We start from the raw sequence: 15,854 nt of genomic DNA on the forward strand, positions 1-15,854 counted from the left end.
ACAACGTCTCAAAAATCATAGTAGTAAGCAGTCCCAGCCCTGGAGCTTTTACATGGCAGTATGATCTCTGTTGGAAATTGCTGGCTGAGTCAGGCCTGCTGGTGGAAGTTGTGTCACCAGGCAGGAAACAACGAGGACCAGAGGGTCAGGAGCCTCCGGAAGAGGGGTCGTGGGTCTGGGAGAAGAACCAGAAGTGCAGTAACAGGGTGGGAAGCGAATCATGGGTCAAAAAAAGAAAAATGAGACTGGAAGTTAGGTCTGTGTCAAAAGTCATTTGGGGACAATTGGGGAACTAATAAGGAAGAACGAATATGACTCTAATTATTAACTGAGAACTAAATATTAGGTTTGAAGAGAAAACTGTGTGTACTGGAAGTGCCTTCTGTTGAGTTAGTATCTCTGTTCACTGCAAGTACAAGATAAAACAGTGGCTTGGAGAGCCATGCTAGGCTTCAGTGTGCTTATCATTTGGAGCTGAAGTTGAGGAAGCTCTGCTTTATCTGTCTGAGGTCATCCAAGGAGATTTCAGTACACGATGCAGTACTTTGTTCTCTTGGTGTTTGAGGTATTCAGGTAGGAAAAATATCCTTTGGGGATGAAAAAAATGAGATGTTTGCATTGCTACTTATTAGAGCTTTTTTAGTCTATCTGCATAGCAGTTCAAGATAGAGTTTGCATTGATACATATTTTGATTACTGGATTGTTTCAAGGGTGTCTGTGAAGAGGCTACATTTGCAGAAGTGAATCGTGGGCTGTGTCCTGTTCTCTGGAGAGATGCCTGCAGGCAAGGAAAGCAGAAGGATGGAGCATGAATGTGCTGACCATAGGACAGTCTTTTTCTGTAAATACAATGCTAATTTTCCTGCTAAATCATTGATTCTGAGAGTGCTTTTAGAGAAGCTATATTTGAAAGATAATGACATTCTTAGAGGATACATTATTTATTGCAAGAGCTTTAATATAAACTGTTTTTTTTTCATATTGATTTTGTTGTAATTGAAGCTGTATTTGCTTTTCCTCAACAGGCAGCCAGATAAACTAGTGGTGGTTTGGACAAGAAGAAGCCGAAGAAAGTCCTCTAAGGTTAGTTGATTGCTCAGTAAGTTCCCACTCTGGTGGCAAACAATCAGCTGTTTGAGGGACTTGGCTCTTGAGCGTGGGGAGCAGCAGAATAAATGAGGAATAATTCTATTTTCTTCTAACTCAGTGTAGCTGTAAGGTTCGGTATAAGCTGCTGTTGATGTCAGCACTGATTTATGGAAACACTTAACTCTGATTTCTGCTTGAGTTATTTGTTTAGCATGAGTGCGTCGCATCAGTTCGATTTCGGTTATTAATTGCTAGACTAAATTAAAAAGGAGAATGTTTCACTACTAGAAGTGTCTTAAAAGATAATTATGAAGAATTTGACAGGCCTGCAGGAGATAAAATGTGAATAAGGGAATGTTTTACAAATAGAAAATGCTGCAAGTCAAAAAGAATACAAGCAGTCTCTTTCAGCCCTATGTGGTAACTTCAAATTAAATTTTAACATGGCACTTCTACAAACACTGAGAAGTGTGAATTTGTGTTTAATGCTAATGACATAAAGTTTGTCTTGCGTTGAGCTGTTTTTTGTGTGCATAACTTTTTTTACAAGCAGAATAGCTCTCACTTCTCTGAACTTCACCTTAGTTTTCTTCCTGCAGTAATGAATGTGAAAGTGTTAATAGAGTACTGCCTCTGTTGAAAGGTGCTTAGGTTGTGTAGACTGCTGTATTGACTGCTGTGGTGGTGAGATGCAGTTATCCTGCCTGAAGTCTCCTTTGGGCCTGAGTAGAAGGGGAAAATGAGATGGACAGTTGTTTTTGTGGATCTATTTCTGTAGAAAATTAAGCTAAAAACAAATGCCCTATACTTGCACTTTTTTGTACTTGCACCAATAGTAGAGATTTCTAAATATCTGCAGTGTTTAATGTGGCCGTGTCTCTGTGGGATTATATTACCAATTAATAGGAGTAAAATCATCTGTTAGTCCTAGCTGTCAGTTGTTGCTGTGCATGGGAAGGTGGGGAACCTATTGCATGTACACAGCAAGAAAGCAAAGGTTTTTAAACACTGTTCACATTGGGGGACTTATTTTGTCAACTTGTGTCCTCTGGAGCAGGGTTGTTCTCCATCTGCCCAAATATTGCTGAGTGAGAGAGGGAAAGCTTGAATGAGCTGGAGGAATGATGAGTCCCAACTCCAGGCAGGCCTGCAGGGCGTAGAAGGGCTGTGTGCTGGTCTCTTCACTTTGCTCACAGCTGCTGCCTTTCACCCTGTGGCGTGTGATCTTGTCCAGAAGAGGAAGTTTGGGACTAATGTTTCTGTTAAACTGTTGTCAAAGCTCATGTGTATGTAACTCAGTGATATTCCTAAGAACTTCAGGATGGTGGAGAAAGGACACCTGTAACACAGAATGTATCTTGAAATGTTCACTGAAAAATCTAAGTGTTTAGAAAACACTACATATGGTTTCCTAGCCTGCTTAAGAGACATTTCTTTCTTTCTTTTCCTGGCTGTCATGTGCTTTTCCTATGTTTTGTTTTCTAAACGGAAGTCTAAACTATTTTAAGGTTTGTTTTCTGAGGCCGTATTACTGACTGAAAATGACTGTACAACCAAATGCTCACTCCAGTGCATGCATCCTAACTTCTGCTTTGGAGTATGAGAACCCAAAGGTGTTATGTGGCGAGTAAACACAAAGGTGTGGATTCAGTCTGGCACCTTTGCCAAGGTAGCTGTTGTTCTTGAGCAAGGCCAGTCAGACTGTCTGCCTTTCACTGAAGGATAAAGTAGCTCAGGTTGCATTGAAATAACAGCATGATGTCTATCTGAGTAGTAACTTCTGATGTAAATGTACATTGTGGCTTTTCTGCTTGTTTCCCGTAGTTTCTACAGTACAGAGAAAGAAGGTAATGCAGAACAGAAAATTCAGTATTTCACAAGCATTGCGTGCTCAGTGAAAAGAAGGATATTTGTCCTTTCATTTGGTTTGCTGAGATTTAGGAAATGTTCAAAAACAGAAGGTCTAATAAAATCCAGTGAGGCTTTGTAAGGGGATGGGTTTTTGCCTGTGCTGGTACTGACATGATAGTATAGGCACCAACATTTCATTGAACTGAGAGGGTTTCCCAACACTAGCTCAGCTTTTGGGCTGAGGTTATTTCAGCTGGGCCTTGAAATTTAAAAAAAAAAAGTGATGTCCTTTTGTGTGTGTCCATTCTTCTCCTAACCACAAGCAGATGCACTTCTGGGGTAAAATGGCACATTTGCCTGGGACTTGGAGTCTCTCTCTAACTCACTAGTTCCTGCCTAGTAATAGCCCACAAAGGTACTTTAAAAGAGGTGGAGTGGCACTGAGGCCTTCATAGAGGGTACAATTAATTCTAAAGCTTAGGTTGTTGATACAGTCTGAGCTGCTTGGGTCCAAGACTGCAGATCAATAAATGTTCTTGATCTCTTGGTCATCCTGCCAGTAAAATACTTTATTCAACACATTTATTTCATCTAATTACCTCCTTGGAAGCAAGTCAAATGAATATTTCCTCTTACTTTGTTTTTGACAGACCTTGGGCTGAAAGAGTACCAAGCATTAATAATGTTCTGTTTTTAAGCTTCTTTGAGAAGGAGGAGGAAAGGAATGAGGTTTTACAGTAAAGATGCTGTAGAGACTTCTTTTATGACCTTTTGGTATAGCTAGAGATAATGAAGGATGTTTGTAACACATCAATCACAGACCTGCAGAATGCTCAAGGTTAGAAGATGGTTCTGCAGGTTACCTGTCCAGTAGCAGGGCCACCCAGAGCAGGATGCCCAGAACTGTGTCCAGGCAACTGCTGAAGATCTCCAAAGATGACACCTCACTGCCTTTGGATCCCTGTGCCACTGCTCCACGACCCGCACAGAAGTGCTGCCTGGTGGTCAGGAGGAGCCTGCTGTGGTCCAGAGTGTGTTCTTATCCTCTCACTGGCTGCCACACTGATCAGAGTTTGACTCTAACTTCTTCACAGCCTTGCTTCAGAGATTTCAAATACATATTGGTGAGAACCCACTAAGCATCCCCTTTTGTAGGCTGAGCTGGGACTGCCAACTCACTCCTCTTCTGAGGGCTGTTCTCCCCTCGTCATCTGGTGGGCCTTTGCTGGATTCTGAAGGAAGGAAAGTCTTTGTTCTGGTACTGAACAAGGAAAAATATGTTGTAAATATGTTTACCTTTATTTCATTGAGATGCTCTTGAATTTCCAGGCTTTGAACTAGGAAATTTCAATTTGAAAAGAGTTTCTGCCGTGATGTCGAGGAGGTACTTTCTGCTATCCCTGTGAACACATGCAGACTTATGCTTCTATTACACACTTCTGAAGGATCAAATTTGCTCTTGCTTTTTGAGAGCCTGCAGAATTATTCTTCAAAGATACTTACTGATCAAAGTGGAGAGAAAGTGCCTTTCCTGTGATTTCAGCACTTCTGCTGCAGGTTTCTCAAAAGCTGTTCATGAAGAGGAAAAGGAACGACACTGCAAACAGGGAAGGGACTTCAACAGTGAGAGCAGAGCTGAGAAACAGAGGGACAGGCAGTACAGTAAGGGATCTGTATGTAGAGAGTAGAAAGGATCCCTTGTCCACGCCAGCTGCCCACCCAGCTTTCTGAGGACACACCATCAATAAAGCAACAGTGGGACCACCTGTTTTGCTATCCTTGGCCATCTGTTGCCTTTCCTGGCTCCTTCATTGCCAAGTGCCAGCCCTTACTCTGAGCTCTTTCACTGACTGGTGTTATAAAAGCACTTTGTGACTCTAGCATGCTGGTGACTGCCTGCCACCAGTGCAGTTTGGTAATGGCACTCCTGAGCCTTTGGGTTTACTAGTAAATTAGGGAAGTAATGTAGGGTTGCAAATGCAAGCACTCAAAGTTAGCGTGAGTCATTCTTGCATTGGCATGTAGTCTTTTAGGCATGTGATGTACTCTTTAATAAGGCAACTGCAAATTGTTTTTTGACTCCTCATTAGTCTGAGAATAGTTAGAGCATAGAAATTGAGCAGTGAGTGAAACCGCTTATTTGGTGAGGAAGTTGGGGGTGTTTGTTGAAGGAGGTGTAGGAAACGAACAAAAAAGGCTGCCTCACCGTGATATGATAAAATGCTGCCTTGAGGAATTCTGTTTTGTCACGTTAACATAATAATCTACAATGCTTTGGTTGAAGCTAGGCAAAATGTTGAAGCTGGATTTGATGTACTTTTTCATTTAGTGGGTGTCTAGAGCATAGTGACTGACTTGCAGCAGTGTTGAGCAGCCATAATTGCAGCTGAAGAAAAAGAAGTCTAGGTGTTGGAAAACAAAAGAAAAGATAGTTTCATGCTTTATCATCATGAAGTACGGTCCTAGCTGATTTAAGAATGTGCAAAATCAGTGGGAACTGTCTATTTTTATCTCTGCTTGTAAATTGGAGACTAAAATATCCTCCTGTTCTCCAGGGACGCCGTAAAGTTAAAATTTGGTGATGTTAGGATGTACAGTGGCTGAAAGGGATAGATGTCCCAGAAAGCCATGAGGAAAACTAACCCTGAGCTCAGTTTTGTATAGAGATGAGGCCTGAAACTACATGAAGGGGAGATGAAAGGGCGGCTGCTTAACTAACTGAGCATCCTTTGCCATGGGTAGCAAATAAGGCAAGGTCTGGGGAAAGAGAGCATAAATCACGTGTTCAATGAACGTGTCACAAATGTATGTGAGTCACTTGAAGCTTGAACAGCAAGCCTGGTGCTGGCAAACTTGTTTTCTACAGTTATTGCTCATTTTCTGAGCTTAGCAGTTCTTTGGCTTTTTAGCAGGAATACATGGATGTGTAATAACATTTGTAATAGGTGCAAGCTGACAAAGTGAAGGAGTTCATGGGAAGTTGTGTTAGAGGAACGCTGGACATTTTCATCATCTGGCCCTGAAAGCTGCTCAATTCAGTCTCTTTTTAAAGGTTCTTCCCTTGCTGGAACCAGAGACCCGAACCACAGAGGTGCCTCATTTATCTTCCCAGTTCAACCAGGGCAGAACAGTTGAGACGTTCCCAGCATCACAGATGTGTAGATAGAAAAGTAAGCTGTCCAGATTGGAACTGTCATCATTTTAGAGAAAAAAAACACAACAAACAAAACTGGAGAAAGAACTGGGTAGCCTGAAGTGGCTGTGGGAGTCTGTAGGATCACCTCCAGGTGCTGTCTTAAGCAGCTTTACTCCTCAACAGGCCTCTGCTTTGTGCCAAGCAATGCAGTGGGCTGGACGATCAGTCATGGTCCAAGTCTATTTATAGGGCATTTCAGCAACCCCTCCTGTAGCTCCTGTTTCCTTATTTAAACTAGCCCTCACACTATGTCTTTTCCTCTTGTTTTCCCTGGCAGAAAAAAGGAGCAGTTGTTTTTCTCCTGGAAATTCAACAGAGCATTTCTGCTGTGGGCCTTGATTCTCACCCCTCTGGTTTGGGAGCTGCTGGAGGGAAGGGCTGTGCAGGAGGCACTTAAGTGTGCCAGACCACTTCTGCTGCAGGGATGGGCTGAGGGAACTCGAGCGAGGATGAGTAAGAGATGAGGGGGAAGTCTGCCTGGCCATGCAGCCTGGTGAAGAGTGGAGCTGGAGATGGGAGCTGGCTTGGAGTGCTGCAGAGGCGCGTTGGGCCTTTGCTGAGCCCTGCCAGAAGCTGTCTTTCAGAACGGGGCTGAAAGCGTTGACAGGCCTGCTGTGGGCAGGTGGCCTGATCCTGCTCACGTAGCAAAAGGGCTGTGGGGGGAGGGCTTAAAATGATGGCAGATCAAATCAGATGCAATTTCAAGAAACTGCACTGTGGAGGTCTGCATTAGAATCTAACTGCCTTAGAATAACGCTCTTATTAATTATTGTTGAGTTTGTTAGCACTTCCCCTACGTTTTCCCCCCTTTGTTTTCCCTTTTCCCTTTCCCCTTCCCAATGGCCCAGATGTAATTTCAGTGTTACCATGTTCTGTTGGCTGTTTGTTAGGTACAGTGTTTCTTTTTCAAAGCTAAAGGAGGATTTAGTGACGTTCAGCTGATCACAGGATGGCTTTGCTTTAAAAGCTCATTAGCTGGGACTTGCCTCCTGCTTGTCTCTTCCAGTGATGTGCCTGTCACACTGACAGAAAATCATGTCTATCTGTGTTTGTGTGTGTGTATTTTTATTATTGTCACCAACTCTTCTGGTAGGAGGCAGTGTTGATACAGTTCTTGAAATGAAACTTTGCCTGCACCAGTGAGTGTTCATCTTCTGGTTCATTTTATAAAGGTGATCCTTGGCTAAGCAGGCTGTCAGCATCTGGGCCTCAGACAGCAGATGTTTGGTATGTGTCAGCATCAGCCAAAAAAAGAGGTGCCATTAGCTTTGTGAAAAGTGGCATCTGGAAAGAAGGGGGAGTTCCCTCTGTAGAGGAGAAGCTGCTGGTTTTGGTCCATTTTTGTCCAAACGTTGCCTGTTTACAAGGCGACGCCCAAGGAAAGTGGTCAACTCATCACAAGAGTAGATAATGGCAGGTCAAAGGAAGTGGTTTTAAATTGAAGGAGGGAAGATTTAGGTTGGATATCAGGGGGAAATTCTTTGCCAAGAGATTGGTGAGGTGCTGGAACAAGCTGCCCAGAGAGGTTGTGGATGCCCCATCCCTGGAGGTGTTCAAGGCCAGATTGGATGGGGTCCTGGGCAGCCTGGTCTAGTATTAAATGGGGAAGTTGGTGGCCCTGCCTGTGGCTGGGGGCAGAGGAGGTTGGAGCTTGATGATCCTTGAGGTCCTTTCCAATCCAGGCCATTTTATGATTCTATGTGATTCAATGACAGCCTGACTGCAGGTGAGCACACATTCAGCTGATTGCTGCCCTGTACCCATTGCACATCCCCATCAGAAAAAGGGGGAATGGTGTTGGGAGCTGGAAGGGACAGTGAGTGGGGCTGGGACTCATGCTGTGGGGATGGTAGCTGTTGCAGTGTATTCTACTGCTCATTGAGCTGCTTCTTCATACGAAATAAACTCTCAGAGTAAAGCTATGAGCAGCGTTGTTTGCTCAGCTGTTCAAAAGTTCATCCAGGCCTGCCTAGGAATAATGAGATTAGGTTGGAATTCATGGAATAAAAATTGTAGAAATTGGATTCTCTCAAATTGCTGTTTTTTTCCCCTCCTTTCCTCAGGTGTCCCTAGTCACACTATATTTAATTGGATTCTGCAAGCACAAAACAAAGAAACTTGCTGAAATTTCCCATCTAATTAGACATCTTTGAGAGCTGGAGATTTAACAAAAAAAGAAAAAAACAAAGATGGCAAAAATCTCTGATAAAATCACAAAGGAGTTGGTGATATTCAGCAAGAAAACAAAGATCTTCGGGTGGAAATGAGTGTGCAGTGAGTGTATGGCTGTGTGGGCAGACAGGGCTCCTTTCTCTGCTGGTTGCTTAGGCTGCGTTGTGCCCACAGCTTCCCCGTTCTTCAGCTTCATGGCTCTTCCCAGCTTTTCCACCTCTGCATCCATCCATCCATCCATCCATCCATCCATCCTGCCTCTTCTGCCCCTGCTGTCTCAGCACTTGCCGTCACCCACGGCTCATCTGCAGACCTCAGCTTTGCGCAGGCTGGGGGTTAGGAGAGGCCGCCGAGGTGTGCTGATGCTGCTGCACCCAGCTGAGCGTGGGGAGCACCTGGGTGGCAGGCACACGCCATGGAGCTGCCGGGCACAAACCTGGCACTGAGAGGACACAGTGCAGAGGTGCTTCCTCTGGGTTGCTGGATAGGATTGTTTCACACCTTGATGTAGCGAAGTCCTGTTTAAGCTTTAAGGGTACCTGAGAGGCAAGCCCTTCTGCTAGTCTTATTACTACAGCAAATAGGGAGTTTTAATCTGAGGATTTGAGTGACAGAAGGATGAAACTGTAATGGGCAGGGATGCTGTAGAGCTTCAAGGAAAAGAAAAAGAAAAAAAGCCTCATTAATTGGCTTCAGATAACAGTAGTGAGATTGCTTGTTCTTTCCTGATGAAACTTCAGCAGGTTTTTAATAACACCCTTACTGCTCAACAGTCACTTGTGCATCAGCATTCCTCTCTCATTTGTCCTACAGCATCACACAATGGGTGAAATTAAATATGATTTTTTTTCCAAGCTTACTCTGAAACAGAAGTTCTCACAGTTGGCATTTTTCAGGACTAGCTGTTAGAGCTTCAGTACTGATCCTGCCTCAGTCCAAATTGATGAGCAAAGGTAAATGTGTTCTCAGGCTATTTTGCTGCTAGAATAATTTTAAATTATTCGTTCTAGGTGTGTTGACCTCAGCTTACTAATTCTTAAGGATTTGTGTTGTAGCAGTATTTAATCTGTATTATAAATTCTTGTCTTGTGGTTTGTTTTGCTCTATCAGGTGTAAAGATGGCCCATACTGTGCACTGCGCTTACCATATTTTCATTAAATAAAACATTCCCTCATCAGAATAAAGCCAAAATAAAGGACAACTTGTTACAGAAGATCTGTACTTACAGCCTTGATCTTTACAGGGCACTGAGTGTCTCACTCTGTGCTGTGTACTCAAAAGCCAGAGCTCAGCACCTTGTAAGGACAGCTTGGGTTCACTGAAGTAGCTCTTGCTCCTAGTGGTCCAGGTTTCTTAACTCCCATTCTTAATGATGTCTGTTACAGTGTTGCTTGGAGCCATGCATTTGAGAAAGCAGCCTTTTGGAGTCAGCGGCTTGTTACACCTGCCTGTGCTGCTGAGTCAGGTCTGCACCCTTAGAATGGTTTTAAGACAGCTGTTTCTTTTCTTTCTTTAGGCTCATAGCTGGCAGCCTGGAATCAAAAACCCATACCGTGGGGTGGTGGTATGGCCTGTTCCTGAAAATGTTGAGATTACTGTGACACTTTTTAAGGTATGTATTTTTTTTTTTATTAAATAATCTTCCATGTTTTGTAAGCAACATACAAAAACAAACAAAAAAACCCACCGAGTTTATGGGTTAAGTCATTACCTGCACAACCTCAGTTCCGCAGCAGAGAAGGATGGCCTGTGTCCTGCCAAAGGTTGCTGTTAACATTGAAATATCCCATTGAGTTGATTACAGTAAGTCACCAGCATAGAACTGAGTACGTGTGTGAGTGTGCACATAGTACATGTGTAAATGCTTGGCATGGATTTTAGTCTGATTGGTTTTCTTTAAGTGTTATAAACCAGAAGTCGTGAAAACACAGCCATTTCTAGACTTCCTTGTTCAGCTGCAGTGCAGTGACTCTGTTTCTGTCTTGATTAAGAAGAAAGATCCAGCTTCAAACTTCACGATATTTAGGGTGTCACACTGACACCACGGTACTTGCCTTAGCTCAATCTTATGAGTGGATTTGGTGTATTGAATAGTACAGAGAATTTATGATTTTGCAGGGTATTTTTTTCTGAGGAGCTGCATTTATTTGTTTGAACAAAAAAAGTTTATGTGACTCCAAATCAAGGAGAGGTGGTGGAGTCACTGACCATGGGGGTGTTCAAGGAAAGGCTGGATGTTGTGTTGAGGGACATGGTTCAGTGGGAGCTATTGGGAATAGGTGAACGGTTGGACTGGGTGATCTTTTAGGTCTTTTCCAACCTTGGTGATTCTATGATTCTATGATTTTATGAGACAAATGAATGATTATGCTACAATTTAATTCCCCAGTAATGATGGACAGAGTCCTTTCTACATAAAGATAAACTGCAGCTTTGGATGGTGTGTCCTTGTTTGTAACTGTACCCTACACAGCCTAGGGCAAAAGTTATTTCTGTGTCCTGTTTTTGGGACTTCCCTGTATAACTAGTTAGAAGTGGCTTCTTGTTAGCCACGAAGCTCACAAATGTGAATTTGTGATTTGGTTCCATGAGACTGTGAAGGGGAACTTTCTGCTATATATTTTTGTCCTTGTATGGCCAATGAAAGGAAACCTCCTGGGTTGCTGGTGGTGCTGTCATAAATTTGTCTCTCTTCATAGCAGACACATAGTCTTCAACTGAAGTTCAAAAGTTCACTAACAGAAATTGTTTGCCTTTGCATGCTTCAAGGGCCTCTGCTTAGATTAAGTCATTTAAAGCCATTATGTGACTATGCTGTGTATCTGTATAATCTGAATGTGATTATGTAAGACATTTTACATAATTATGTATTATAATTAATATTTTTAACAGTTAAAGTGAAGCAGAAATGCACATAGTTCTTCAGTGTGTATGTGCTAGCATGCTATGTGAGGAGGTAGAAATGAAGTTTTGTTTGAATGCAGCTCTGCAATGCAGGGGCTCTGGAATACGAATCCCACCCCTCTCCTGCAGTCGCACACTGCTGTGTTATTCCTAGCTGCTCCACTTCAGGGCTGGGTTTGGAGTGTGAGGGCTTGCACCAGGCAGTGAGAGGAGGGAAGGAGCCTGCGCCGTGCCTCTCTGCAGCCTCAACGTGCCCAGCATGTGACTGCAAACAGATCTGTGTGCTGGGCTGCTGTCTCCCGACTCATCTCTCCAGAACTGAGTCTGTCCCTTTTCTTGCCGCCTGTGAGAGTTGGTCTGGAGGAGAGAAGGAATGTGAATAACCCCATGGGCATTGCCTTCTGGAAACAGTGCACACTTATCTCTAGGGGAGCAAGTACAGAGTTTGCTTGATCTCAGTGTTTTGGTTTTTTAAAAAAAATCAATAGTCTCAGGCAGCTTTTATGTAAATCTGCTCAAATTGATCCTCTGGATTCTCCAAAAAGAGTGCCCATAATTGGCTAAAGTCCACTTTTTTTTTTTTTTTTTTTCCCTGTAAGGATCTGCATGTGTGACACAGCAGTGCTTTTTGTGCAAGTTGGGTAATGCACCAGAAGAAGCTCTGTTTGTCTCCATGAGAACAGCCTGTGTGAAATGCTGTGAGTGAAATACTGTTGTTGGCAGAGCATGGCATCAGTGCTGTAGCAGCATTCAGCTGTAGTGTAGTTCTGTCCTGGCACCTGAAGAGCTGCTGTTTCTGTAGCTGATACATTCTGGGTGAAGATGGTCAAAAGGATCTAGCTATTTTTTGCACAGTTGATGGATTGGCTGGCTGGCACCAGAGGAGTTAGAAGCATGTAATAGCAGACTGCAGTAGCCTTTTTGGGAGCTGACTTCCAAGTTAGGTATTTATGTCATTTCCGCTGGAGGGAGGGAGGCTAAAACCCTTAAAGTTGTAAAGCTCAGAAAAAGAATTGTAACCTGCCATCCTTAAGTTCCTTTAGGAGCTCCTTCCCTGTGAAAAGGAGTAACTGCTGACCGTTTATCACTTTGCAACAACCACAATTAATGTGGCCTTGCTGTTTTAAGAAACAGTGGTTGTCCCTTTATGCTACAAGTTGAGAAGCTGAGGGAAGCTGGGGGCTCAGAATCTACTGATGGGAGCAGGTTCTCTGGCAGAGCTTTGTAGCAATCACAGATAACAAATGAGCGCAGTGGTGCTGTTTGAAATAGAAGCACAGGGAAGGGAAGAGCAGACTCCAAAATAGACAGCTACGTGTTTTGGGAAATGATTCACACTGTAGTGGCTGTGCGTTTGTAAGTGGCTGTTGAAATGTGTTGCTGGTGGGATTAGGAGATAAGTTGAGGTTTCAAGTGCTGATGAGAATGTTAAGAATATCCTCTTCAGTAGTCACCTACGGACACTTGAGAGCTGGCTGGGGAAGTGCCTGTGATGGGTCAGCAGATGAGGTACTTTGCACTGTCTGCACACCCCTATTTTGGGTGTTAGTTTGTTCCCAGCAACGTGTCTGTAACTCAAACAGAGCAAGTATTGAAGAGAAAATAACTTCCACTTAAGAAACTTTCATTTCAAATAAATGAAACACTTCCTTTCACTTAATTCTGGATTTCTAGTAAAAATTCATAATGGTCTGAAGTCATGTAGGGAGAAGCATTAAAGGGATCTGCTGATTGAGCCTCCTGTACCTCGCTCTGGCTTCTGTCCATCCAGCTGAAGTGCTCATCTCATGAAAAGTTCTGTCTATTCTGAAAGTGTCACTTCTTTCTCAGCTGTGCTGTGCACTGGTCTTTGGTTGTCTTGGAATTCTCAGCTAGAATGGGAGGAAAGAAGCACTGCGAAACAGTGACTGTATCGTGCAAGTGTGATTTGTAGTGCTTTCTTAGAAAGATCCACAAGTGCCAGAAAAGCTAACTGAAGTCACATTTTTCATTGTTGCCATGGTTGTGCTCCAGAAGTTCATTTTCAGAGTTGCTACGTAAGTAAGATTTAGCTGTTGTGTGTGAAACCCTGCATATTAGTGTTTATATGTACAAACCTATGCTTATGTCAACTATGAGAGGTTACATATGAGAAATATTTCCGTGTCAGGTAAGGTCAGTGCTTTTAACAAAGCCAAGTGGGTGTCAATTGTACTGTGAGTATTTCCATTGCAACAATGTTATTTTCTAGCCTAAAAGAGCGCAGAATGTTTGCTCATCTGGAGTAAGCATGGACTTTGCCTCTCTTGATTACAAACAGCCCTTGTTTTGTCAGTAATACATGTGGTTTATCACAGCAGTGTGCTGTTGCAACAACAGGGAAGACTACCAGCTCTTCATTCCAAAGTCTGAGAAAAGACTCTTTGAATGGCATGGTCTTCTAAGGACAAAACAGTCAGTTATGAGTAAAATAAGAATAAAATAGGTAGAAAAGGGGACTCATATGATTGCCAGTATTCCCATCCCCACATATTTATCTGAATGAATTCCATTGTCTTTCTTGACAGCCTCAGTCATACTTGAATTACAACACAGAAACTGAGTGCGTGTCCTTCAGTATGCGCGAATAGGAATCTATCACCTTTGAGGTGTTTGTGTCTGTTTTGTTTTTTTTTTAGAATTGGAGAGGCTTTGCTCTTTGCAAGAGCTCTCTGCTCTTTTGCAGAAACAAAAAAAGTCCCAGCAAGTGGACATGAGAGCTGTGCCGCACAAAGCGAGAACAGCCCGGAGGGGCAGGTGAGGTTATCAGCCCTAGGCAATCCTAAGAACAGCTCTGTGTCCTGCCAGCCCATAGCCCAGTGATGGGAGCCGTTGCCAGGTTTCAAACTGTTCTGAAATCCCACCTTTCCATGCAGTATGAGGGGGGTGGGATGTCTTGTGGTTCTCGGTCTTTGAGGAGTTTGCTGTAGTGCTCTTCTTCTTCAAAATTTAGCTTGGGTGTGGGACAGCCGCAAGAGGGAGAGGTAGATTCACTGTAGCAGAGAGCGTGTGGGTCTGGGGGAATTCTGTAACTGGCTTTGTTTCAGGCTCAGTGTGTGTGTGTGCGTGTGTGTGTGTTCATTAGTCTATAATTTCAAACATTAATAAAGACAACTGACTTCTATGCATGTCATCAGTTATTCCCGTGAATAATCTGTAATATCTGTGATGCGTCTTTGCAGAGTGTTTTCTGCTTGGAGATGAACAGGCATACCCTGTAGTACCACACAGGACAAAGCCATTTTCTGATTAATAAACAGTACTTCGTTTCCTTGTCGTAAACGAAATCTGTCTCACTGCAAAAGCTGCTTCTCTTCAGTATTTTTTTTCCCATGAAGTTAGTAGGTTTATTTTACATCACACTCAAATTCACGTAATTTAGCTTACAATAACAAATGTCTGTGTTTCACTAGTGTTACTCTGCATTTTCTTCTCCCCTGTCTCAGGAGAGAAAAAAGCCTTCAATAAAGTCATCTGTAAGTGAAGAGTAAATTGAGGTTTGGAACATACTTGTTCAGGAGAGACCACTGGCTTTGACCTGACTCCATGGGGGTTTATCCACAAGAGAAAACCAGCTGTGTAGATAAGACAAGATGGTCTGTGTCAGATATAAAAGTGATAAGTTCAGGGAAAAAGGAGAGGTGCATAATTCTGTTTGCACATTAAATAATTTAATATCTGGGATTACTGTGGAGCCTATTTGAAAAGTTTTGTTATTAAAAAAAATAAAGTCAACCCTTGTTGCCGTTAGCCTGGGGGCTTTAAGGGGAACTGCAAGTGCTCATGAGCTTGTTGTGGTGACATACAGGAGTAGGTCTGCTCAGCACTTGCTGCCTTCTGAAAACTCTGAAGAAAACTCAGCAGAGCTGTATGTCATTTTTCTACACTAATCAGAACTACATAAACAACATAGAAAGCAGTAGGAATCGGGTCAAATTCTGATTCTTCTGCAGCTTCCAATAGCCAGGTACAAATGCTGAGGGCAGATGTAGGACTATCCAGGGCATCTGCTGTTGGTCTCTGGCAGAGAAGGTTCACAAACCCCGTAGTCACTTGATCTGATTCAGTATGGCAGTCCTTAAGCCCTTTCTTTCTTCAGAAGAATGACCAAAGATTAAGGCTGGCGTGAGGTGATATAAAGGAAAGACAAGCTTCAAAAGCCTGGAAGGCTTGGGGAGGAGGCACAGGGAAGAAAGGAAGAATGCTGCAGATGTTAACAGTCAGGAGGTTGTTCCTGGATGCTCTGCTGAGCAGGAGGAGGAGCAATTCTGTGTTTGTGATACCTTCTTTTTATTCTTATTACAAGAAAAGGTTCTTCACTTGAGAGGGTGGTCAGGCTCCACAGGGCAGTGGTCATGGCACCAAGCTGCCAGAGTTCAAGAAGCATCTGGACAGTGCTCTCAGACATACATTCTGATTTTTAAGTGGTCCTCTCTGGAGCCAAGAGTTGGATTTGATGGACCGTATGGGTCCCTTCCAACTCACAATATTCTGATTCCAAATAGGAACAACTGCAGATTATGGACTGGGTAAACTTCTTCAGTCTTCTGAGCTACTTTATGCACTGCAGAAAGGATCTAGTTCTTAACAATGCCCTTGTAGAATGGGTTGATCTGATCAAC

The 15,854-nt window shown here is 43.1% G+C and overlaps 1 protein-coding gene across 9 annotated transcripts in view; it reads left to right on the forward strand.

The window, feature by feature from the left end:
* The window catches only part of EHBP1 (EH domain binding protein 1), a 196,298-nt gene that overhangs the window by 23,915 nt on the left and 156,529 nt on the right, over nt 1–15,854 (forward strand). For all 9 annotated transcript variants that reach the window (XR_006170291.1, XM_042826828.1, XM_042826838.1 and 6 more), the window contains exons 3-4: nt 1,027–1,084; nt 9,827–9,922. Coding sequence is in view for 8 of the 9 variants with exons in the window: in XM_042826828.1 (XP_042682762.1) it covers nt 1,027–1,084; nt 9,827–9,922 (154 nt within the window). In the remaining variant the exon portion in view is untranslated. The remainder of the gene's footprint in view (nt 1–1,026; nt 1,085–9,826; nt 9,923–15,854) is intronic.

The sequence above is a fragment of the Centrocercus urophasianus genome, unplaced genomic scaffold, assembly GCF_019232065.1.
Source record: "Centrocercus urophasianus isolate 14NV4802_14NV808 unplaced genomic scaffold, USGS_Curo_1.0 seq_10, whole genome shotgun sequence".
Classification (NCBI taxonomy): domain Eukaryota; kingdom Metazoa; phylum Chordata; class Aves; order Galliformes; family Phasianidae; genus Centrocercus; species Centrocercus urophasianus.